This window comes from Trachinotus anak, unplaced genomic scaffold, assembly GCF_046630095.1.
Source record: "Trachinotus anak isolate AG129_WGS33_773 ecotype Australia unplaced genomic scaffold, CSIRO_AGI_Tana_v1 ptg000032l, whole genome shotgun sequence".
Taxonomy (NCBI): Eukaryota; Metazoa; Chordata; class Actinopteri; order Carangiformes; family Carangidae; genus Trachinotus; species Trachinotus anak.
In genome coordinates, this window is record NW_027273883.1 from 18,438,886 (window position 1) to 18,466,203 (window position 27,318).

The 27,318-nt window shown below is 41.5% G+C and overlaps 1 protein-coding gene across 1 annotated transcript; it reads right to left on the reverse strand.

Annotated features, from left to right (window-relative positions):
- Positions 1 to 22,054: 22,054 nt before the first annotated feature.
- Positions 22,055 to 26,128, reverse strand: irx2a (iroquois homeobox 2a). Its single transcript, XM_071470454.1, has 3 exons — positions 25,630 to 26,128; positions 23,953 to 24,358; positions 22,055 to 23,116 (listed from the first exon to the last, which is right to left on the reverse strand). Exons 1-3 carry the CDS (start codon positions 25,867 to 25,869, stop codon positions 22,194 to 22,196), a joined length of 1,569 nt encoding a protein of 522 aa, XP_071326555.1. The 5' UTR covers positions 25,870 to 26,128; the 3' UTR covers positions 22,055 to 22,193.
- Positions 26,129 to 27,318: the final 1,190 nt, after the last annotated feature.

Consider the following 27,318-nt stretch of genomic DNA (forward strand, 5'->3'; position numbering starts at 1 on the left):
CTGACTGCTGGGAGTCTCATAAAGCTCTCAGTTTGACGACCGACTGAGCAGTAAATTAATTAATCATCATTTTATGCCTCATCAAGCGCTTTGCCCGCACCTCGCCACGGGAGCCCGTCCCAATTAGCCAGCAGCGGAGCCAATTGTTTTGTTTAGCTTAGTTATAAGAGAGAGAGGGGGAGATAAAGACTGAGCAAGAGAAAACAGAGCATGTGAAAGACAAGAGAGGGAGTCAAGAGTGTAGACGCTAAAGTTGGCACAATGTTAAAATAGCACTCAGTATATTTAAATATGTGCATGTGGATTCAAGTACGTGTCTGTGTGTCAGCTTCATTGTGGTTTCACTCCGTGCATGTGTTTGAGAGACTGTGTGTGTGTGTGTGTGTGAGAGAGAGAAAGAGTGTGTGTGAACAAGGGGAAGGGCGGAGGAGGATCTGACAAGCTAATAAATATGTCATCTGTCTGTGTCAAGAGACTGCAGGGCCTGTAGACCTGTAAGTAACAGAGACCCACTGGCCAAGACAGGTCGAGAGTAAGAGCAAGAGAGAAAGAGAGAGCGAGAGGGAGAGAGAGAATGTGCTTCTACAGCAACATCCTCAGTGACCTGCCCCCTACAGCTACAGTAGTTTATTTAGAGCTTGGGCAGACACGGAGAAACCGAGGCAGAGGGCGTTGCAGGTTGTGCGTGCAGGTGTGTGTGTGGAGGAACATGAGTGGAAATACGATAAATGTTTCCCAGTTTATTGAAGATTAGGAAACAGGTCATGGCAACATTAACAGCAACTGACTTATTGATCACCATCACAGAATAAATTCATTTCAAAAGAAATACATGGTAGAAAATGTATTTATTTTCTTAACATTTGCCTCGTTTCTCTTGTTAATGACATATTTCTGCTGTTAAACTATTACAAACACTGTATGTACCTTTGGGACATACCTGGAAATAATAAAAACTCAACCCTGTTCTGTGGGTTGGTTGAAAAAAAATGACTGCCTAAATTAAGTGCTGCAAGTGGGGGAGAAAGAAGCTGTTATATATGGACTTAGTCAAGATGGTGGACAGCAAGGACAGATGTCCCACAATCTAGTGGGACACAAAGCAGCCATTACCAGGTAATCAATTATATTTTCACACAAAAAAAAGTAGTACCTATCATGTAAAGTCTGGACCATGGGAATGCTTCCAGCAGTCCCAGAAGATGACACCACATTATTCCACTGGGCCTCTGTGCTGCCTGGAACTACTGGTCCTAGGCTGATGCGAGGGAAGGGGCCTGTGTAAAAAAGCCTGATTGTCACTACACATTTTAGTAATGGGTGACAGAGAGGCAGACAAGATGACATTGTGGCAGTTCAGCCAGGAGGAAGCCAGCAGCCACGCCAGGGGCAGGGACGGAGGGACGGATAAGCAGATGTTGTTCATCACCCAGGGGTGGTGGGGGTAGACTGTGTGTGGGCTTGTGTGTGTATATGCGTGCATGTATGTTTGAGGAGTCACGCGGTGGAGGTGGCACATGACAGTGTCTGAGTGAGTTTGTACGTAACTGTGTGTTTGCGTGCATGTGATAATGTGTCTCTGTGCATCAGTGAGTGATTGCATGCTTTTGTAGTGTGTGTGTGTGTGTGTGTGTGTGTGTGTGTGTGTGTGTGTGCATGAACGCACGTGTGTGTTTGTGTGTGCTCGTGTGTACTCCAGCATCTGCAAAGTGCTTGAGGGAGAGGCACCTACAAAAGGCATCTGGCAAGGAGAGCCAAAACAACAAAGGTAACCTTGCCTCTGGTGATGTACTCTGTGTACAGCCACTGTAGTGGTGAATAGTGTAATGTGCTGCGTGCGGATGGGTATGTATGTGTGGGATAGTGTGTATTTTTGTGCAACTTTTAAAATGATGTAAACTACATAAAGATAAAAGCTACTGTGTGTATTTTTCAGATGGAGAAACGCCCAGTCTCCCCCCACTATTTGAATCTAACAGTAGTTTATGTAAAAAATATTGAAATCATCTATCACGAAAATAGTCTGCAGGCTGAATCAAGATAATATAAATGCTCAGTGACAGGTGTAAATTCACAGCTCTATGAATCAGGTGTTTTTATACCCACATAACACGTCCAGAGGCAAATCACATGTTAATACCATGTGCAAACCAACCAAACTCTGACTTTCATAGTTTAGAACAATTCAGAGAGCTTTACAGGTGACTGACAAGCAGATATTACAACTCTACAAATAGTAAAGCTCTCTCAGACCAATGCACACATTAGGAAAACATATGAAAATGTAAAAATAAAGCCAATAAAATACTTTTTTAAAGTAGGGACAACTGCCTTCTTATATCTAACAGAACTGTATTTATCCAAGGTCAGCAGCGCTGTGGAATCAGGAGGACAGATCTGCTGTACAAAGAGACACATGAATTGAAAGCCTTTTCAAATGTAACTGAAATTTTGATGCCAGCACACTTTACTGATTAACTGTTATTTGAAATATTCGAATAATAACATACATTTTTTAAATTGGATCTGCAAGACAGATGCACAGCTGATTACTCCTGAAGTACAAGTAGATGGCTGTGTGGTCTAAGACTGTCTTCATGACAAATTTCTTGCAGTCAGGCAAGGTCATGTCAGAGTAAATGTATTTGAGTTTGTCATTAGTGTTATTCAACTGGATCTGTGTCCTCACGCACACATCTGTGTCTGTGTGTGTTTTGTTGTGCAGGTAAACGTAAGGGTGAAATACCTTTAAACAGGTATGACAACTGACACAGGGACTTTTGAAGTTCCAGGCTCATCAATCACAGATCTGGGGGAGAGGGTCAAAGGGACAAATGTTCATTTAGGTTCCCCCTGAGAACCTATAACATGAGGTAAACTTGAACTACAGTTCCCAGTGAGAAGGATGCAGTTTACCACAAGAACATCACGTCATCACATGACAAACAAAACTGGCGCTTCAAGTTGTGTCTTGTGTTCTTGATTTATTTGTTGATGTGATCATTAATTTCTCTGTGTTTATTATTGTTCTCTTTGGCTTGCATTCAACATTTAATTGAGTTAATTAAATTTAATTAAACTCTTTCATTAAAATAACACTTTCATCCTACCATCAAGACTATGGAACAGGTGAAGGTTGGACATATCTTAATAGTGCAGCAATCTTTTTCTCATGTAATCTTGACATAGGTGAAACCTGTCTTTTTTATGTGCTTTATTAAGGCCGTGGTTTAGGGTGATGGCTTTAAACAAAATTGAATGGAAGTCACAGTAAATTCAGGGTATGATGTGAGTTTTCCGATTATCTCAAGTGCATCGGAGTAAGTTTTAAAATAGTGCATATAAACTTCACACTCATTGCTCTCAACCATCACAAGTGAATTTTTGATTTCAGAGAGGTGCAACCTGACCCTCATCAAAATCAAAAATGAACATCAAACATGTGTTCCGGAGACAGATCTGTTGAAGATCACATGGCGTCAAAAAAATCATTTAAGAAGAATGTTAAAAGAAAACGACACCTGACAGTTCACTAATTGGCCATTTCTAATTTCAAAGAGCCACACTTGAGCTCGCTCCACTCATCTCCCCTCACAAAGATTCTGATTGACAGCTGGTCGAAGATGGAAGTGTGGGAACTGCTCCTCCCACATCCTTTTCATGTTTCTGTTATCGCCTTGAGATATGCTGCTGCTAGAGAAAAATTTACTGTTCAAAAAATAAAAAATAAAAAGTATCTCCACCATCTGAGCTTATCTTTCCATCAAATATCCTGCAGGAGGAGTGTTGGTGGTAGAGCAGGTGCAGGTGGGGAGGTTATCAAACTGTGGGTGTGAGGCAATGTTCGACACAGTCAAACTACCCTGATGCCCTGCCTAGCGATTTGTCAAAATGAATTGTGGTCAAGAATCTTATTAATAACTTTACAGGGAAAAATGAAGTCTCTGCTCTTTCATGTCCCTGCTTGCTTCTCTCTGTTTTTTCTCTCATCTTTCATCTGCTGTTTTCCATCTGTGACTGAATAAGATTTAAAAGGTGAAATCAATGTGGAAATTAAGCTTCCACGTTGATTCCCCTCAGTCATTCACTGTTGTTAGCCTACTTTAAATAAAATCAACTCTATATTCCTGTGTGTTTTACAGTACAGCCTCTCTTTTTTTCTTTCACTTGCCGTGCATGTGTGTCTGTCTCTTTCTTCTCTTGCCAGGCCTCTGTAGTGGTTTGAAAATACTCAATGAAATACGTTGGAAGTCCCTTGCAGGCAAAAAGCACCACCTCAGCTGAAGGGCTTTGATAAATCGCCAGCCAGGTGCTGCTCCAATTTGTCTTCATCATTAACTTTTACTGGGCTGTAACCTATCTGTCATTGAGCAGAACCCCTAAGCAGAGGTTTTGATGTGTTCATGTATGTGTGTGCTCATACAGCTTGCACTTCCTTAATCCCTCCATTAATTGAAAGGGCCTGAGGCGGTTGGTAGAAAAGTGAACTGGAAACACCTCTTTTTCTAGTTTGGTTCTCTTTTGTGTCCTTTTTTTGTGTGTTAGTCATTGAGGGTAACATCTGTACAGTCATGGATTAGTCACCTCAAGCACTATCCTCTTAGAATAACAGCGGAAAGTCACTCCTGTACCATTGTTGCACTTTAGCAGAACTGAGGGAACTTGCCAGTGTTGGTTTGCTTGAAAAAATAATTTTTGGCTTGTCTTCATCGCAAACAAAAGACAATGTCAACATTGTGCCTGTGCATGAGATGCTGAGATGTACCATCCTGCAACTAGCTACCTGACTGTGGGGAATGGGCAAGTTATTTGAACCAGTGAGTGACAAAACATGATAAAACTAACATCAGTAACCTAATTTTGATATATACATTATATCATGATAAAAAGACCAATGTCCTCGGGTTCTCTGGTAAGAAAAGGAAGAATAGAGGAGATTAAAAGAAACAATAAAATGCTTTCCTTTTCCATCCCTTTTTATAATTAATGGTTCTAAGCCTTGTTTCTATTTTTTATTAGATGTAATTCCTCTTGCTGTTTGTGTTATAATGTGGCTTTGGTGCTATTATTGGCACAGTGATGCAGCATCAAGTGCACCTGTCCCGAGCACCTGAGTACATCCCAGTAATTTAGCATTAGGCATCTACAAAAAGGCTGCACGAACAGACCAGGCTGACTGACCATCTGTTTTAACTGATAAGGCAAGAGCAGAGTTTGTTCTCAGATGACCTTATCAAATCAAAAATAATTACATGTTTCCAACACAAAGAAATGGGAGAGGGTGTCAGCATGACTATTTCAATGGAGTCTTAGTGGGGAAAAAAAATCTGACTGAGCTGGCTAATGTACTCAAAAGTAAAATAAAAATAAATAAATAAAATGTTTTCTCAGAGAGATTTCAAGCTGAATAAAGAAGGACTAAGGGACTGGCAAAATGCAGGCCACTTGCTCAAGGCCCATGAGGACCTCTAGGAGCACAATACACATATGCTAAGATGGAGGTTTGTTTTGCAAAGGGGCTAACAATAAATAAGCAAGAGATGGCTGAGGCTGAGAGAAACAGGTGACGTGAAGTTCTTACTAGATTGGTGGCAATAATTCAGTCCTCAGCTCAAGGAAACATGGCTTTAGGGGGGTCCACAGGCACATGAAACACACCAGACTATGGCAATATTCTCTAAGATATGGAGATCATGGCCAAATTTGATCTAGTAATGAAGCAGCGTGTTGGGAGGGTGGAAAGTGGAACTGGCAGTCATGCCATTACCTCTGCAATAGAACAAATTGAATGAATTGATGGAGTCAAGCACAAATGTACTGGAAACAAAAGCAGAAGAAATAAAAACATCAAAGTATTTCCCCATTATTTTAGATTGCACCCTTGATGCGAGTCATAAGGAACAACTTTCCATCATTGTCAGGATTGTGTTACCAGAAGACATAAAACAAATTAAAGCACATTTCATGGGCTTTCTTGTGGCAGAGGAGTCAAAGTTCTCTCTTCGTCAAAAGGCCGGAGGAGCTTAACATCCCCCTTGAGAACAGCACAGGACAGCGCTATTGCAATGGTGCTGACATGAAGGGAAATAACATGTGTTCAAGCTGTTTCAACAGAACTCAAGAGCCTTTTTATCCCTGTGGTGCCCACACTGTAAATCTGATGGTAGCTGATGCTGCTAAGAGCTCATGAGATGTCATTGGCTACTTTGGATATTTAATGAAATTATTCAAACTCTTCTCAGTCTGCCATCATAGATGGGACACAGTAATCCTTGTCAAGGTAAGGTCCCAGGTTGGGCAAGTAAGAGAGGCTCTTCTGAAGGTGAGGGAAACCAGCAAGATTCCTTCACCTGTTACATGAACAGTGGATTTTCTGAAGCAGAGACAACTGCAAAGCAGATGTGTGAGGAGATAAACTACTGAAGGAGGCTCTACTCAAACAAAAATAGTTAAGAACCACAAAAGGGTACTTTGGTTATGAGGGTCCATATGTGCCTATTTTAATCAGGAGGAAGTAATAAGAAACATGAAAGGCAATAAGAAATTTGAAGCAAAATATATGGTGGACAGGAGGACTAGACTTTGGCGCCTAGAGTCTGGTAGGAAGTTGATCACCATGGGAAGTGGTCCATAGGAACAAGATGTTTCGGGTGACAGGAAGCTTCCTCCAGAACCCAGACACTGGTTGTGTTGAAGAGGAATAAAGCTCAAGGATTGAACATTTTCATGAGAAGGACACTCATGATTGGAGGGTTTGATTGGAGATGGCTGGTGAGGTGGTGAAGGGGTGGAGGTGGGTCACCAAATCTTTACAGTGCTGAAATGACAGCTGAATGGCAGCAGAGAGAGAGAACACTTTTAAAGTTTGACAGCTCACATGTGATTGGCTGAGGGCCAGCATGTCACGTTGCGATTGGATGAAACTCAAGAATGAGCAGGTGGAGTTTCAAGACAGCGGGAAAGAGCATGTGACTTAACAAGCAAGGAGTCTTCCTGACTTAACTTTCACTCAGCTTCATTAGTGATGCACTTGGAAAATTGGAATTTTCCAAATTTTTTGATGTGGTACTTGCTGAGAGATTTCAGAACCCGGGAAAGGTGAACGACAAATTTGAAGTTCTCCTCAACTCCCCCAACATGTCAAAAAAGAGTTGCTCGAGCACTGTCAAACCCTGGGTACTGCTCTAACCCATGATAGACAGTCAGATATTGATGGCAGGGAACTTGCTGTAGAAATGCAACATTTTCTACATTTGCCATCAAAAAACATGACAAACATGGAACTTTTGACCTTCCTGCAGAAGAAGAAGCTCTGAGAATCCCTGCCACTCTTCTTGTTACAGTGACTGCTGTTGAAAGGTGCTTCTCTAAACTCAAACTCATTAAAACCTACTATATTGCAAGAGTATTTTGGTGGACTTTCCAGCATTAGAATAACTCATGTGGCCTCTCACAACTATGGTGACAACATAGATGTCTTTGCTGTAAGAAAGAGAAGGAAAGTAATGCTGTAGAAATACTACATTATGCATATTTCTCTGAGATTTCTGCAATACAGCTTTTTGTGCATACTCATATTTATAGTATATTTATAAATCTGTTTATGTCTGCACTGCTTTCTTTAATATCATATTTTGTGCAATACCTTATTTACATTGTATTTGATTACTTTCATGTCACTGGTTTCTTAAATACAGTATTTATTTTGTCTTTTTTTTTTGTTTCTAGAATGAAGAAAATCTCAGATTCAGTTTCTGTGTGAGTTTATGTACACAATGATTGGTGGTGGAATTGGCTGCGATGCAATGGGCACCAGCTAAAATCTTGCCTAGGGCATGAAATTGGTCAGGGCCAGCTCTCTCAGAGAGAGGGAGAGAGAGAGAGAGAGAGAGAGAGAGAGAGAGAGAGAGAGATCTATTACTTTCTTTGTGTGTTACAAACCTGACCTGCAAGAAATCCAGACCATGTTGGCAAACACCTCACCTGTTTTTATTAGAACTCTTTCAAGGGGAAGAGTTTTAATAATTTTTGTTCAAAGCTACTGAGTGATCCATGGCACAGTCAACTGTAATGTGTTTGCGGTGGGTGGAGGCCAGCAGGTGCCACTGGGTGAGTTAAGGTAATGCCAACTCAGGAGCTGATTATGTGTGTGTCATACAACCAAGGGTGTCAATGTGTCCGTGCAGTGCTTAGTGTAAGGGTGTGTGTATCACATCAAAGATGTGGTTTCTGAGGAGGAAGAAGAGGAAATAAAGATGAAGGGGGACAATGGATTGGTAGTGTCTCTCCCACACACACTCATACACACACACACACACACACACACACACACACACACCACTTAATGCATGCCTGCAGACATACTTCTGGGTAGACTCTATGTTATCTGCTCCAGCCTGCAGATTCTTATAAAAACCTAATTCCCTTGGCTGCATGTGTGTGTATGTGTACTCATGTGTGTCAAGTAAAAGCAGAGAGGATTTAAACAGCATCCTGCTCTATCTGCAATGCAAAGCTCACGTGGTAATTAACAGTAGAGAAGCAGCAGAAAAAAAAAACAGAGATGGGTGAAAGGGGGTTGGTTGGCACATGGGACACAGGGTGGATGCTTTCTCAGGCTGGATGGTATCATCCACACTATTCCCAGGGCCTGAACCAAAGCTTGGCATCATGGGCTTTAGTTAACAGGAAAAATAAGAATGAAAGCTCCTGAAATGATCTGTGTCGAAATAGGGCTTTCCTAAAACCACTATGCCATTTTTGGTGCAAAGCCTGGGACAGCTAGTGTTTTGACACATAAAGGCACTTTCCCATGTGTTGCATAATAAATTTCCAAGTTCAAGATTTGTCATGTTGTCCAATATTCAGAGTGATAAACACACACCTTTATCTTGTCAAAAAACTCAAATTTTTTATCTACTAAACAATTTGCAGCATTGTTGTTCTCCTTTTAAAATGTCTTATTTATTGCATTACAAAATCATAATATTTTAAGCCTTAAGTGACATCATTTTGATTGATCTTGCAAGATTTCTTTAAATATTATATAACATTATAATTAATTTTATTGGCATTTACATTTTAAATGATTACATTCGGAATTCCTGGTCAGGTAGTGTTTTGGCTAGAAGTTTCCTTATTAAAATGATAAAAGACACTTTAATATGATTGTTTGTCTTCAGTAGAAAGAACCTAAATGTTTAAAATGATGTTTAAATTGTATTTGATAAAGAGAAGAACTCTGTTCCTCTCCAAGTTTGTATTATGCAGTATTTTCAAATTATTTCCAACATCTGGGCAGGTGTCTGGCTACATGTTAAACAAAGACATTAGTTTGAACTTTGGCCTGCTTTACCTCATCACTGTGAATATGCCATAAATATTCAAAATGAAAAACACCACAGTGCAGTGTGGTTTGATGATCAAAGCTGAATGCTGAAGACATACAGGAATATCAATTATATATTATACATGCAAACATTATCAAAGAGGCGACATGGCAATACATGATGAACTTAAACAAAGGCATTCTTCCACCATTCTGTTAATCGGCACTGGCGGTTAATGAAGTTTTAATTTACACCTAATCAGATCTTGTAAGCCATGCCCAGTCGCCTTGGACTGTATGGGGAGGCAGAGGGGCCAAAAGACTGGCTCCTGAGAGACCACCACTCCACTCTCATTAATGTTCACAGGTCTGTGCTCCTCCTTGTTGGCACAGAGCTCTTCAAATATATGCTTTGAGCAAGTCAGCGTGTAATTTAAATGTTATTTTTATGTCAGATCCCCTTTGTTATTTGGTTAACAAATGACATTGACAGGAAAAATGGGAAGAAGAGAGAGACCACACATATGTAAAGCCATCAGTTGGAGTTGCACTGGTTGCACTGAAACCAGATGGGTTACCAATAATTTATAGGCCTTTACTTACCACACATTATTCTCCTGATGTTAGACAGTTGATGCACAACCATCAAAAGATGCTGACTTTTAGGAAACAGCAGCTAACCTGTGTAAGAGTCAACATTCCCAACTTTCCCATTTTTTACTATTTAATGATTAAAAGGGGTATATAAGAAGGACAATTATATTATGACTAATAGTGATGATACTCTATCTATAGATTTAGAAAGGAAATAAAAAGACAGTAACTAATATGATATGAGTGATATAATTGGTTTGTTCAGTGAAAAGTTCCCATGAGGTTTGAAACAGTCAGTGCATTTTATCAAATTTCAACACACTTTGTGTCTGTACACTTACATTCAGTGTAATAATTATAATGTGCTCTCACAGTACTGGGTTCCTTAAAACTGATGATGCAAAATGATGGCGAGAGATTTTTTTTTTTTTTTTTGTCAAGAAACTTGTTTACTCTTTGGCATTGTTTACAGTCTGACTGCTTCATAATTCCTATAGAGTTTCCCTTTATGGAGACACAAAAAATTCTCTGCACAGATGTGAAACTGTCAGGTTTCTTTTATCTGTATTTTTCTGACTTCTAATAGTGTACAAGACAGTGTGCTACTGAATGTTATGGATTCTTGAAAATAACGTGTCAGCTGTAGCAGTGCAGCTAACTGTTTGTCATGTGATCCCTATCCCTAGACTGAAAATCTTTTCAATTCTTTGAAGTGAATATTTTCATTTTTATATACACAGTTGCAGACTTCTAAGGCTTTAGTTAGACACATGGTGAAGAGAGGCATTTGTTTCTATCAGGCACCTTATTTACTCAATAAAACCAACCCGGCTTGACACAAGCGGCTGTGTGTTGTATAAAGACACTCATCTCCTTCCTCCCATCTTCCCCTCCTGAAATCCTCTCCCTACCGCTACCATTTTTTTCATCTTTCTCTCTTAGGCAATCACAAACACAAGTAAACTCACCCATATCCCACATATTAATTATCACACCTAGGTCAGCTTCAGTGAACATTGCCACTGACACCTCATTTACTGGGGAAAAACCATTGTTGCCTATTGAAGTGGGTTTCTTCCTCCATCGACCGCAAAGCGAGCCTGAGTTTGAGTTGTTTTCATTTGACACAGTAAACACCTAGGAGTGTGGTACTATCAGCCTGGCAGCCAAATAACAAAGATGGGCTAAAGAGACTGAAGTCAGGTGAAGGCGTTTCACTTGAGGTTGCACTGACATGCTTTTAATTAAAGCTTTCCCACACATCTCTGCTCCAAATACCCATGAGGTAAAATTAATCATTGCGTGCTATGTGCACATAAATGTGTAAATGTAAGACTGAAAGTCAGTAAGAGGCATTGTTTTCCGATCGTTTTGATGGTTATTCAGAGGTTTGTTTGTTTTTTCATTTCTTTCACATCTTTCATTTAATATGTCTGTGTTGGTATTACTTAATGGCTCAAGAATTGTGGGAAGAAATACAAACCATCAATAATAAATAAAGATGAAACGATTTTTAAAAACACTTTATTTATCCCTAGGGAAATTCAAAATGCAGAGTAATGTGTAAAACCTCACTTGATGTTTGCCATTCTCAGTTTTTTTTGGTGAGTGTGGTTTAACCAAAATTCTCCACAGTAAAGGAGGTCTAATGCAAGATTGTATGATAAAGTGTGAATGCCAACCCTAACCATATGCATGAGTAGCAATATCACATTGACAAAAACCTCCCTCAGTGTTATGGAAACTGATTTATAAATAGAGATACTGCTCAAAGTTGACACCTCTGGTAAGTGTGCATTCTGATCTATAAAACACACCTCCTTCATCCCTGTCACCTATACTTGAATAACAGTGTGTGTGTCTCCTTGATATTCTATCTTCTCTGTGGTCTCTCACACTGATTTTTGGTCTCCTCTTAAATGTGATTCCGTGGATCATATAAGTCATACCCATCATAGGCCAAATGCCCTTACTGCATACTTTCTCATGAGAGGGAGAACTCAATCTGTGCGTAGTGTGAAATCTACGATATGTCATAGCAGCCCCCATCAGCTGTGCCATTCATTCACATACAGTATTGTTGACTCAAAATAAAGATGGTTTGATTTCACTGTTGTAAAGAAGAGGAGAGCCGCTAGATCAGGTTCCAGTTACGATACTGTCAACTGCAAAGTGTATACTCCGAGGAATGCCACATTTGGGATCTTTGAGATGTGCGTTGGTGGAGGAGAATGGATATCAAATGAAATGAAACATCGTGCGTGGTGATAGACTGAGATGGGAAAATGTATACCACTATTGTTAAGTTTTGTTTTGTGCAAACAGCACTAAAAGCCAAATCAATCCTATTCTCCTGGGACTGTCTCCTAAAGTGAAAGTGTATAATCCTCTACTACTATATGATATCTGGTTTTTAAATATTTGAATATCTTTTACAAAACCTGACTCTTGGGATATACTTTGCTGAACAGCTGCATGTCAGTCATGTTTTTTCAAGCTTACTATAACTGAGTTTGTCTAACTTCCTCCTCATCTTTCAATGTAACAATATGTGTGAGAATAAGATGTAAGACTGGAAAAAGCACACAAGAAGTTATGTAGCTGACACCACAATCACAAAAGACCTTCAGCATTACAACCCATCAGAATCATGAAGACAGTGCACTGTGCTTAGTCTGACATATTAAAAGCACTTTTGGATGAAGCATTAGATAATATACATAAGTTAAGAACAGTTGAGTGTGGCATCAGTCCCCCCCCCCACCCCCCCGGTCTCTCTCTGTCTCGACTTCTGCTCATTCAAACAGAAGTAACAGCAACTGCCAGCAACACATTTTGACATCTGCTGTTGGTGGCAGTATTTCATGACAAACATCCACACTGCCTGTCTACATCCACTTTTGACACGAATGTGTAGCCGTCATCACTGCTCCCACAAAGCAGCTACAGGCCGGTAAGCCACAAATCCTATTTTTGACCACAGCCGATAATTCTTGCAAAAACCAGAGAGTCAATATTTTATCACAGGGGTACAGCAAACACATGCAGATGCATTGTTGGCATGTTTTCCTCTTAAATATTGATTCCTAAGCCACTCTGCAGCCATCTGGTCTGTGGAGTATATTCTCCATAAAATGCACACACACACGCATGCACGCGCGCGCGCACACACACACACACACACACACACACACACACACACATATACAGACACACACGCACACACAAACAGAGCCACATGTGCAAATGTGGCTCTCTCAAAACACACACAGACATATGAAGTTAAGCACACACAAATAAGCATGCAGAGACACAAATAGCACAATTCTTTCTCACAAGTATGCACACAAAAGACACACAAGGGCACGCACACACCAACACTTGCCTAACACACGTCCTTGCTCAGAGGGATGGAGCCTTCTTTCCAAAGATGAGCAACAAAACACATGAAAGGAACTCCAATTTGTTTTGTCCTGGACTCCAAATGTAATTTTCACTCTAAACCACAGCCACGTTGCCTGCAACAATGGCCTTGTTCCACTCATTTCCCTCTTTCTCTATATGTCACCACTGAAGTGCCTTTGGACAGCTTCAAGCTGCAGATGTTGCTACAGCACCTCCTTCCTCCTATACAAGCACTTTTTTTTTCGTCAGCGTAATTGTATTAGAATGCACCTCCGAATCCTCTGTAACAGAAAGATGTAAGCCGCTTCGCTTGCTTGTGGAGGGATCAACAGTCTCTCTTTTAACAGCCTTGCAAAGCTGTGTGTGTGTGTGTGTGTGTGTGTGTGTGTGTGCACAACTACAGTAAGTGAATGCACAGTTGTATGTGTATACAGGTTGTGCACCCTTCTACACACATTCCTCCACCTCGAACACACACACACACACATACACACACAATCACACAGTATAAGCAGAACCACCTCTGTGTAGTGTGATTAGGTATAGCTGTCGCTGAATTGTGCTGAGCACAGCCAGGGCATTGCTGAGGATTGGGTTGCCCTGTCTCCACAGAGAAAGAGAGAGGAAGAGAACTCACACAGACACACACCCACACCCACAAACACACACACACACACACACACACACACACAGAGCCTGTCTGTCTCCACCTTGTCTTTAGCCAGTCGCCAGGAAGCAGCTGGCCTGAATATCTGAGTGCCTTTAATGAATTGAAATCTTTTGGGTGCGAGGATTCAGTGATTAAATGCAATACGACTAATATTCCTGGGTGGGTTGTGAGTCAAAAGAGGATTGTCCTCAGAGAGAGTGATGGAGGAAGACAGAGAGAGGGAGAAGAGTGCACTTGGCTCAAAGTGCAGCCTCCCTGGTGAAATCGACCGACCTCATGATGTCATGATACGAGCTGCTTTTAAGCCTACTGTGCATCTGAGGCACTCAAGTCTGTTACTTATTTTGTATGAACTTGTGTGCCATGTATCTATCTAACACAATCAGAGCATTGTGTTTGCACAATTGCAGTTTGATTGTTGCCAGATGACATTGGACTGTGTGGAAAGTTCAGCCAGATTCCGCTTTTTTGAGACCAGGGCGTGCATTCAAATAAATATAGAGGCTGCATTTCTCTGATACAAAGCTATTTCTGGTTTGAACAGTCAAAGTAATGAGATATGCTTTGTCAGTGGCTCAGGTTTGAATTCACACCAGGCAGTTCTGACATTACAATTCCCTGAAAGCAGGCTGAACTACCTCGTTGTTGAAAGGTGCTATACAAATAAACTTGCCTTGTCTTATTCCTCAAACATCACCTCGGCTGACATCTGTGTTGCACAGAGGTAACACACACCCCCCACAACCACTATTGCTACACAACTGTTATGTTTTCATTGTTTGAAGCCAGTGCAGGATCGCCAGATGGTCAGAATGCCTGTACAGAATACAACATGATTCATCATCATCTTCTCTTAAAAATAAAACCACCTCATCTCCAATCAACCATTTTTTATGAAATTCTCCAGTATCCCTATGAATTCAGTTGGTTTCCACACCTTATGAATTACTGTATTTCCAAGGCCAATGTCCATTGCCAGCTCAGGAAGTGGTGTGGCCTCCATGCAGCAATGGAAAGGGTGTGGAGGTTAGGTTGTAGCATGTCCAACTTTCATGTAGGAAAGCAGATTTTACCTCTCATTACAGTGTTTTGTGATGCTGGCACAGGATGAAAAAAAAAAATAATAATAATTGGCATTGAAGTGATGGAGGATTTTGCAGGACCATCTAATAGAGTAGTTCTTCTCTTGCGAAAGGGTTGTTCTCGAAACATTACTCATCCGAAAATGTGAAAATGTAAAATGGACCATGCTTGCTCGGTCAAAGCAATTAGATGTTTCCCACATGAGTCACGCGGCTTCTTCAGTTGCCTTTCATTTATAAAATCTAGATATAATTTGGAGTGATGCAACATGTTTAAAGAATATTCCAAAAATGAACATTTTGGCAGCTAATAAAAACTGCCTCGAACTGTGCCTCAAGGCTTGTATCCTGAGTTATTTTCACTAAATGAGCATTTCAGGTCACAGTCTTTCTTCAATTCATTTACATTTAATGCTGTTTGATTTGCATGCTACCCCATTACTCACTGAAAATAGCTTAGGTTGAAAGCTGTAGAATCAAGTGAAAAGTCATGACACTAAAGTGCATGCTTAAAGCAAAGCTTCATTTAATTAACCGACAAGTCTGACAGATACTATTTAACATGAATCACTTCCCTGATACGTCTCGCGGAGTACGTGATGGGAAAAAAGGTTCCGTGCAGACATGTTGCGCTCATTTAAAAAACACTTCAGACAGACAGGAGGAGAAAACCACATTTTCCCTTGTCTGCCTCATCCACTTGTTGGGCTCACTGATCTTAAAAGCTGACAGCTCGCGACTCAGGATGGAGGTTTAACTGAGTGTTAACTGCACTTAGACACACATCACAGTGTGTAGGGAAGCACTCATTTAATGTGGATACTTAAATGGAAACTATGGATAAACACCCTCCATGGAAACACAGACACACACACATCTGTAAAAAAAAAGTAAACACTATGTAGCCGGTTGGGATGAAAGTTTTTTTTTACATGTATTGCAATACATTAAAATAGATGTTGAAAGTTTTAGTGTATGCTGCTTTTACATATCTGTGTGTGTGTATGTGTGTGTGTGTGATGTGTGACTGTGCTGAACATAGTTAGGTGTTGTAATGTGAGGGTGTGACATAGTGACAGAGAGAGGGACACCGGTGACACTTATGTAACAGTCGCATCCTTTTACTGTTCTTAACATATATCTCATGTCAGCACTCTGTCACTCATACTGTTTCTTACTACGAGTGAGTGTGTGCGTGTGTTTGTGTGTAAGCATGTTGGTGTGTGCTATTAAAGACTTTGCAATGTGCCATAACAAAGTTCACATAAAGTCTTACAATTTTAATGTCACTGTAATATTGTAAAATGAAGCAAACTAACAATACTCAGGCCTATGAATGTAATTCCACATGTGCATCACTCGCCTGCCCTGAACACAGGGTTTACTGGAATGTGAGAGGAGCCCTGTATATCTTCATGTGTATTAATCCATGATATTGGTATAATAACAAAATGATGGCGTGGAAACAATGCGTATCCTATATGTTGCACAGCTGACAAAAATAAGTTGCTAAGTACACATGCAAACAATAACAAACGCATGCATCTATGTTGTATTGCGTGTGTGCGCACAAAGCACACACAGAGACATGCACAAACAGACGCACACACAAAGACAGCGTTGTTCGTGCCAGTCGTTTCATAAATTGCACTGAATGTCTTTTACCCCTCACCTTTTACATTCACCTTAACATGAGTTTTCACGTCCACCTCCAACAAAGGCTTCCAGTTTTTGCCTGATTTACAGCCCACGGGTGCAGTCCACTACTCTGAAGTGTTTACTCACCGCAGGCATTAAACATTACTGTCAATTAGGAGTGGAAGTCAGAGCTCCTAATGGCCTTGTTTAGGCTATCGTGTGGACAAGCATTAGCGTCTCTCAGTCTGAGAGAGTGTGTGTGTACGGCCGAGCAGGGAGTGAGAAGCATGTGAGCATCAGTATATGTGTATCTTTGTGTGTGCATGTCTGTGTGTGCGTGTTTGTGTCAATCTCCTGCACAGCGTACTCCCCTTGATCATCCAGAGTGTTGAACATTTCACCTGACACCTTTACGAGAGGACAGGACCCCAGACTCATTTTTAAAGTCCCCCGTGTACTTTGATGTGTGTTATTAAACACACCTGTACCTGATTTGTACGCTGCTCTCTTTCGTCTCTCACTCTCCCCTGAATATTAGTGCTACCTATGGTTAAGTCTGAACATCAGCGGTATTTATAGTTGGGTCTTAATGGGCGGATTTACCATGAAAGATATAAAAGTGTCAGAAAGGTTCAATCAGAGGGTCACATTTATTCACTAAAGGCCTGCAAAGATGCTATGGAAAATAATTGGAAATGTTGCAGACATCACTGATTTATAAAAAGCCTATTGAAGTGAAATTTACACCTTTGAATTTCAAGTGGATAACACAAATTTCTGGTGTTTCTTATCATTTGAAAAATGTTCAGATGTCTTTTGCAATTTCCTCTCGATGGATTGTCCAAGGATAATAAGTCTAATTATTCAAGCTTGTGTCTGCCCACAAGAGACACAAGGGGAAGTCTGTTCATGCAGACTGTCAAATGACATGGAAGTTGAATTTCAGTATCATTTTTCGAGTAAAGCCTCAGCATCTGTAGCTAATTCATCAATTCCTACTGGTCTTACTTTAAATCTCACCCCATTAACTACTACAGTTGCTGTTTGTGAAACATAATAAACCCTCTATTGCTATAATAAAACTTTAGCTGCGTTAGCTTCCTGTTGGCGAGGCACACAGGTGTGCGCCAGAGATTAATGTCTGAAGCATTTTGGAGGAGAAAAGGGTTGATGGGAGGATAAAGGATACAAAGAGCTCATGAATTATCTGCATATGCGAGCTGCTTATTTGATCGAAGATAAGGGGAATGAGTCCATTGCTCTCCAGTCTACACTCACAGGAAGCCTCTGAGCCTTGCGATACCATCAGTTTAGCTTTCAATGACAACTAGTCCTTAGCATGGATGAACACACCCTCATTGGTAAGCTATATGATAGGATTATGACTGCATTTGATGTGCAATGCATGAAATTAAAGAATATCTAGATAAGTTAAAATCGGTCCCTCACTCTAAAGCACGGGCTCAGTTAGGTCTGATACTCCACAGTAGTCTTGGTAATACAGCAAACTGTCTGTTTTGCCCTTGTGGATCAATATCTAGGTTGTGTGAAGGGCGCCCCGGTTTCTTCTGCTAATAGTTTAACGAATGTGAGGCAAAGAGCAAGTTCTTCAAAAAGGACAGAAATGCCTCTGTACAATTGAGACTAATTGTGGCATAAATTTACAATCGTTTCATAACAGGCCTCACAGCTTGAGGTTTTGTCATGTGCAATGGACGCCTTGCTCCCATTTTCACCTGCCGTTGCTCTCAATCAAACAAAGAGGTGGGGTGGAAGTTTCTTTTCATGTGTTCAAAGGCGACCGGTTGCTGAGCATTTTTTTTTTTTTTTTTTTTTTAAACAGAAACAATAACTCTTTTTATTGAGAACAAATGTTGACATTTGGAGGGAGCAGCAGCGAGTGAGAGAAAGAAAGAGAGAGAGAGAGAGAGAGAGAGAGAGGCGGGGCCCCTGTGTGCTTTGGAGAGTGCCTCTGGTGCTATTTGACAACAGTGCTGAGTCCCCAGGGGAGCCCACCTGAGAATAAAGCATGCATTTCAATAAATCAAGTCCTAATGAAAGCGTTTGGGCAGAGGAAGAAGAAGCTGACCAGGGGCTATAGCGTCCATAACTTAGGTGGCTGCCAGTGAGGTAGGAGTAAATAAAAAAGGTAGGTGAAATATATCAGTTTCAGACAGAGGAGATCAAAAGAAGAACACTGAATTTAAACAAAAATCAATAATAGTTTCAAAACTATCAAATCCCCCATCCTCCAGTGCTTCCTTTTTTAATCTTAAAAGACTCTTTTATAACATTTCTGACAGTGTGACACTATTCACTGCAAAGTATACCATGAATCTATGTCACAAAGACTTCTGTCAGCCTAAAAGGTGGGTTAACTGAGTTTAGGTGGGTTTTACCCTTCACTGCATCCCTGGTGGCAGTCAAATATTACTTCCTTGGATGAAGCAAGGGGGATAGAGGAGGAGGAAAACCAAGGTGAAAGGGAGTCCCGTGAGATTTGGACAACACTCAAGCTCAAATTCAACTGGAAAATGAAGGATTAGCTTTCAGTGTGGCTGGGAGCTATGATGGAGGCCTCTTCGCGGAGGATGGGAATATTATATATTTGATCTTTGAGTATTTCACCCTCTGCAAAGCCACAGCTGTGAGTGAAAAAAAAAAAAAAGATATTGGAATTAATTTGACCAAATAAATAAATAAATAGATAAATGGATGAGTAAATACAAATTGAAGTTGTAAGATGTCTTACAATTGTACAACAACTATAATAATAATGTAATAATGATGATAATGATAATAATAATAATAATAATAATGTATTCCTTTCCTATATAGTTTAATTAGCTGTGTCCTAAAGCTGCTATAATAACCAAGCCATGATGAAAAGCAGAGGAAAGCCTGTCCGATTAGGGCCCATCACACAGCCCATTGGAGCTGGCAGATGCTTAGATAGACTTTTATGGATTGCTCAATGCCGTGCCGTAATGAAGCAGGCAGGGCTGACCCATCCTGAACCAGGCTAAAAAGCTCCAGGGACGGGCCCCGCTGGGAGCCCATAATGCCCGATGCGTCCCACGGCTGTATTAATCACACTGAAAAATAAATGTGTGGCAGGGCGAAGGGAGAGGAGGGGGAGAAAAAAGGGGGAGAAAAATGAAATAAGTATGTCGTTTATCCCAATCAAGGTCGTGAATATGTGGCCGAGGGAGATTCCCTGACCAGAATGAGGCCCTAAAAGAAAATGATGGTCCATTTAGAAAGAGTGGATTGTGCAATCTGTGAAAACTCGTAATGTTTATGAAAAGCGAGATTCATCAAGCATTTCCCATCTGGCTTTGACTGACACAATAAAAGAACAATGAGCAGAGTGAATAAAAAATGCCTCAGTGTTAAATACAGGTCTGTTATGAATAAAAGAATGACGCCCCAAGATTTATGTAATAGTTGGGAAAACAGTTTAATATTTTCTCCTTTGAATAATGGATATCATAGCCCGCCAGTACATCTATACCAGCGCGTTTTCTTTTATTTACATTCAAAGATATAAATTAGTAAAAGTACTCCTGATAACAAGATTGTGTAGCTTTTTCCCAAATGCGTCTCAAATAAAAACCGTCCATAATATATATTTATATATATATATTTACAAAACAAACAGACGATGTCAGTTTCCCATTTTTGCAATACAACTTGCATAAATTATAGGCATCATTTCGCCATCACTTAAAAAAATAAATATCAAATGTAGGCTATTCCACTTTGAAGTCCTCAAGTTCACTTCAGTTCCGTCCGCCTTGCGTCCCAAGACACCTCCTCTTACAAGCATGGTTTCACAGAAAGGCCAAATTATGTTTTCCACACGTAAATATAGACTCAAATAATATACCGTGGCAAATAAGCAAACTATAGGAACCTGAGAAATAACATGTAAATCACATATAATGGGAGATCTTTCTCAAACCAACATATGTATTTTTTTTATCCGCAATGCATGGAAACAAAACAGCTGAAATAATACAATAACAATGTGACAAACCTGTGTGTGTGTGTGTATGTGTGTGTGTGTGCTGTAGAGTGTCTCAGCCTGTGTGGAGCTGAGGAGGCGGTAGCAGCGTTCACTGCGACTATATGGTGGCACTAGATCCGGTTTTGGAGTAAAGGTTATGGGGGTTAAAACATGAGGCTAAAAGGTGGTGTCGTTTCTCGCTTTACAGTCAAAGCAATTGTGACACCTACCTGCAGACCATGGAAATAAAAAAAAAAAAAAAATCCCACACGATCAAATGATCAGCTCCCTTGGAAATACAAAGTTTGTCAGGCTGACTCGAACCAAAACAGCTCGATTACTGCAAGTGCTTATTAAAAAATCCCCACCGCCTAATTGCCGGTAACACGTCTGATCCAGCGGCGTGCAGGCAAAGCTTTGAATGTGCGCAGGGAGAGTAACCACCACCATCACGCATAAGTGACATTTGAAGATGTAAAGTTGCACCATGAATGCGCAGAGCAGGCTAACTGATTTGTTTGCTTTTGGCTGACCCAGTGTAATTATAATTATCCTAAGCTGAAAGATAAGGTTCGGGGGCCGACTGTGCGCGCACACACACACACACACACACACATGAACACACACACTCACACACATCAGAGGAAACATTAAAAATAGGATTCCTGCTCAAAGCTATGGCAACATTTCTCTGCTCACTGGATTCACAGGCTGCCTCTAGTGTGAGTGTGCGCGCATGTCTGTGCGCACGGTTGGGCTGATTTTGAGGCCTGTCCTTCATGGAGCTTATTTTAATGTCTACATCTGTAGGTGTCCTCTTGCACATTTGTTTGCGATGGGCTTTTCTTATTATATCCCTGCTGCTTTCTCAGGCGAGCTGGTTGCAAACGAAAAGCTCGTAGCCTCCTGGCTAATGACTCTATATGAGATTCAGAAATATGCATATGCTTTAAAAAAAAAAAAAAAAAAAAAATGGAGGACAATTATAAATGGATTATTCCAGAAAATCAACTGCACTGAAAACGAATTATAGGCCATAGTACACGTTCATTTGCTCAGACGGAGCTGCAGAAATGTCCATCTTAATAAGTCATTTAGTCTCATATTCAGTCCTAAAATTGTATTGATCTTAAGACAAGTAAAAATCTGCCAGTGGTGTCAGATGATGCCACTTGTTTCTCATGCAAGATTGCTTGAAGGAGTCTTAATTTCCTAGGAGGCAAATTATAAACAGCCCAATCATCCCCGTGGTGTCACAATGACATATGGAAGTGACACACAGAGAAACCAGTTGATTTGCATTGGAAACAATTTTACTTCCACTGTGACGAGATTTCCCTGTTTAAGAAAAATACATTCTCAAGATTCAACACTAGATTAAATAAGTTTTCAAAATGGTTATCGTTTTTTCCTTTTTTTTTTTTTTTTTTTGTTTTTTTTTTGGTAACAGTGTATCGCGCCATATTATTACGTACCTTTCTTTGCTTCTAAATTTGCGGGTCTGAAATGCTGTTGTTGCTGCTGCTGCTCGACAACAACAATCTGGTTTGGGTTATTTTTAACGAGGGGGGAGTCTGGCCTGTGTTTGGGGTTTGTGCTCGCCTCCAGAGCCTGGTGAGAGGAGCTGAGACCCTCGTTTGCTGCGGCAGCGGCGGCGGCGGCGGCGGCGGCAGCAGCCAGACTCACTCCAGATGAATTAGTGTACCGCAGGATCCCTTGGCCCTGCAGGGGGCTGAAGTTGCCATAGTTTGTGTAATTGCTATAAAAGGGAGAAGTGTAATAAATAGGTCTTCCAAGGATGGAGGGGGCCGGGTAGAGGGAGGGGGAACTGGCAGCCGGGGAGGTGGTGGAAGGCGTGGGGGGAGTGAGGAGGCCACCGCTGGAGGAGGGGCAATTCGGTTGCCCGGGCTGCCCCAGTTGCTGTTGCTGATGTTGTTGCTTTTGGTCCGAGGTAGCAATCTCCGCCAGCGACCACAATTTGGGCTTAACTGTCGGGTTCTGAGGCGCCGCCGACGAGGGCCTGCTATCTAGGCATGACGAGGACGATTTGTTGGTGTTGATATTGTTGCTGTTGACGAGGCTCCGCGCCAAGTCCTCGCGTTGGCTGTGGAGGTGGTGGAGATGATGGAGGTGGTGGTGGTGGTGGTGGTGATGGTGGTGTTGCTGGTGATGACCGAGGACCGGCGCTTCCACTCCGGTTAGAGGCGACGATGTGACGGGTTTGGGAGAGAGCTGAACCCGCGGGTCGTGGTTCAGGTCGTCGCCGTCCTCGTCGCATTTGTCGGCGGCTTGGTCAGAGCCCAGCTCGCCCACACGGCAGCTGACCTTCTCCCCGTCAGACTCCGCGGAGCAGGAGTGGTCCGTCAGGGTGTCGACGTGCAAGCTGATGCCTGAAGACCAGAGGAGAGGATGAATAAATCATAAGAAATATTGTAACACAATGGAATCCAAAAGATTTGTTAGAAGAAATCAAGGAGGAAGAAAGAAAGAAAGAAATGAATTCGTAAAAATAAAATCATATATCCTATTAAATATGATAATATTGTACAATGAAAGCGAACGCATGAGTCGACATTTTTTGACTGAAATAAACAATCTGAAAACTTGTTTTTTTTTTCATGTCCATGTGTACTCAGACCAATCACGAATGTTTTACCACCAACCAGGCTTGGATAAGTCAGATATTCATCACTTATATCCGTTTAAATGGCTACGATTAAAAGCCATTTTTAATGATAACAATGATGATCTCATTTTTTACACAGTTAGGCCATAAAAAATAAAAAAATAACATTCAGAATAACATTCACAGTCTGATCTTACTGAGGCCACTCATGCACTCATGGTGATTGCTGGGCTGTGTGTCTACTTTGCCAGTGACCTGCCATTAATCATGTTAAAGAAAATAAGATGTTCATCTCAGCAGGTCATTTAGTGCAGTGTTCAGTCTCAGAACTTCGTTTATATTAGAAAAAAAAAAATCAATCAGGAAGGATACTAAAACAATACATGAAGCCAGATCTCTTCCATGCAAATTAAAGGTTATTTATTATTTATCATTTCATATCTTTGATATATATTTTTGCCAGGGTGCTATTGGACTAAATAACCTGAGCAGTAAATAAAAGGGGAATCCACCCCTCCCCTCCCTTTTTTTTTTTTTTGCCCCCATCCTACCCTGAATTGTTAAATGGATCATTGGCTCGGTCGTCAGATTATACCCCACCTTCATCCTCCGCTGAAGCCTCGCTGTTATCCAGGGTCTTTTCAGAGCGCTCCACCTCTTTCCTCTCCCCGTCCCCGTCCTCCTCGTCCTCGTCTTCGCTTTTATTCCTGGGCGCCCAGGTCATCTTGTTCTCCTTCTTGAGCCTCCTCCTGGCGTTGGCGAACCATGTAGAGACCTGCGTTAGGGTCATCTTGGTGATAATAGCCAGCATGATCTTTTCCCCTTTTGTCGGGTACGGGTTCTTCCTGTGCTCCTGCAGCCAGGCCTTCAGGGTGGCCGTGGCGTCCCTGGTGGCGTTTTTGCGGTAAGCCGGGTCGTTGAGTTGGTAGGGGTACCCTGGACTTCCGTATGGGTGGTAACTTAATGCCCCCGCCATGCCCGTCGTGTGTGCGTCATATGGAGAGCTCTGGAATTAAGTTTGGAAAAAAAAACCCTCAAGTCTTTGATGTGCTGTATATTCTCCCTTCAGATTGTTTTAGAATTTGAATTCTTTACAAAAAAAAAAGCAACTTCCTATAATTTGAAAGTATTTTAATGCAGACATCACATACACACACATGCACACACCTTCAATTCAAGGTATTACACTTATTTTTAAGCTTAAGAAAACAGTTTTAATCTTAACAGTGAAGTCAGTTGTTTTTTGGAAACCTGTCAGAATGTATGAAAATAAAAAATGTGGAGAGTGGTTTAAATGCAGTGGAAGATTTTATCCTCACTTTTGGTTTTCTAATATCTAAAGATTATTATTTTACCTGGATCATTAGTCATCTCAAAAGCTTAAAATGAATGACTGTAATTGTGAGCAGAGGTAGTAAAAGCACAGTGCGTAAAAGCAGGCCGCAGAAAGGCGTGGACTAATGGTTAACTAATGGTTAAGATCATTATCGGATTAACTAATAACAGAGCTCCCGTTAATATAGCCGTTAAGATAATAAAAAGGAAATTTCAATTTTCTGTAATCACCTATTAACTTCCCCATTTTCTTTCAGTGGCTGCTTTTTGTTTTGTTGTGGCAGCCCCAATGTGTTAACATATCTCCTCTTTGCAGCATTACAAATCCCATTAGCAAATCACTTGATATGCACCTTTCTTAAAACGCTTGAAGTGCCCTGTGACATTAGCAATGCGAGTCATGCTTTTCATGTTAAAATTCCGTTTATTCAGCTCGGAATAAAGTCAGCGACTTCATCCCCTGGTGGTTTTAATGACCGCTGAGGAAGAAAGAGTTACAGCTTGTGTTATAGGCTATCTCTTTTTTTTTTTTTTTTTTTACGACACGTACACCCATTGCTTGGTGGCTGAATGTTCAAATAAAAAAAATAAAAAAAAATCTGAGGTGATGTTCAGTTTTACATAATTAGCTGTGCAGCCAGTTAAGCGCTGGTCAAGCCGTTACAATTTGCAGCTCGTGCTTAAAAATCCCACTTAAGCCAAAGGGGTCAAGGATTTTAAAGTAAAGGACCCAAGGAGTAGGCCACTACATATGAATGTGTGGCACTCGACAGAAAAGTTCCGCAAGCACTTCACCGATTCGTCAATCATAACAATAACATTGTAAAGCCGCACCGATTCACTCGCCCTCTGTGCCTGTGAAAGACTTCATCACGCCGGCACATTCTCCCGCTCTCGAAAACGATTACACAGGATCATATATGAACATGTGAAATATTTTACCATGTAGGATGGGAATCCCGTGGTTGGATCCGTGGAGTATGACAGTGGACTGGAGAAGCCTGCACCGGCCGAGGCGGAGAAAGCAGCCGATCCAGGGTAAGGGCTGAAGGCTGAGCCAGAGGACGACCTCGCCAAGTCTTCATTACGCGGGGCAGCCAGAGCCGAGGCCCCGTAAGCCGGACACGAATAAAGAGCCAGGGAGCCCGGGGGCTGGTAGAGGTAACCCTGAGGATAGGACATTGGTGAGCGCGGTATAGGTCGCCGATTCCAAAAAAGGGAGGAAAAAACGCGCTGGGCGGCGGGCAACAACAGCCAAAATAATAAACAATCAGCTCAATAATCAGCCGTGCAAACAGTCATCAGACAATGAAAATAAAAAAAGTCCTCCCTCCTCAGCCCCCTTACTGGGAAAAAAAAAAACCCCGAAAGATCTGTTAAAGTGCCCACATAGAGGCAATGTGGCATGCGTCTTGATCCCCTAGCGTCCGATGTTTTTAGTACGCAGCACTATGAAGTGAGGAGTTAGGAGGGAAGGAGCCAGTGGAGTTTCAGACACACAGAGCATTGGGGGAAACTGGAGCTGTCACTCCGGCTCATCTGAATATCCCATCCCCGCCCCCTTTCTGCCTCATAGAAATGGAGCCTCGGAACAAAACCAAGACTCCACACTGCAAAAAGTGGGGTCTATAGATTCCTTCAGTTAGGTGTGGAATTGTAAAACTTTTTGTTCATTAAAATCAGATAAATCTACCAAGTGAAGGAGGCGGCGGTGTATGGTCCTGCCAATGAAACGGCCCACAGCTGCTATCTGCCTTGCTTATCATTTGTTTCGGGGAAATTCACCACACAGGTGTATCAGAAATAAAAATCTAGATTTTTATTTATTTTTTTTTTTTTTAATTCTATTGTTTTGGTGACGGTTAAAACCTGCAAAAGTGCACACATTTAGGCTACCTGTTAAGATGTCTATTATGTGCAGGGCTGAACACAAATAGGCAGGGAAAGAGAAGTATGCAAGATTCCGTCACCTGTTTTACTATCAGGTTTTTGTGCCGTCGGGTTATTTGTTTGATTTTCTGCATTGTTGAATTGTCAGGTTGATTGTGGCGCACGGTGTCTATCTGATTAAAACTTGCGCTTAACGCTAACAACCGCGCAAGAGAGGAGGGAGAGAGACGGGGGGGGGGGGTGTGGGGGGGTATAAAATGAGCACTGCTCTGGTTGTTTTGTCAGTCCGGCTATTAAAGCGCGGACACGTCCATGGAAGTACGCCGGCACCGATAAGTGTGCGCGCTCCTCAGGCAGTGCGCGCTCTGACCTGCGGGGGGCGTCCCCGGCTCCTTCATCCGCCACTTAGCGCATCCCAAACACGCTCATCCCTTATTATTACAATTACATTCATCAGCAATAATAAAGCTGTTGGCGCTGGGTGGGTGTCGCTTTATGAGGGGCAGTCTCGCCTCTATACAGGCGCCACAAGCTCAACTACCAGCGCTGTTGAAGTGTGTGTGTGACTGTGACTGTGTGTGTGTGTGTGTGTGTGTGTGTGTGGTATGAGCTGAGTTTGACAGTTTTGGTCGTGCACTCTTTGAGCACTCACCTGTCTACGATGTTGTGTGTATCTTCGTGTGCGCATTTGGACCTGCCTGCATGCAAAACAGGCCACATCCTTGTCCTTTATTATTGTGA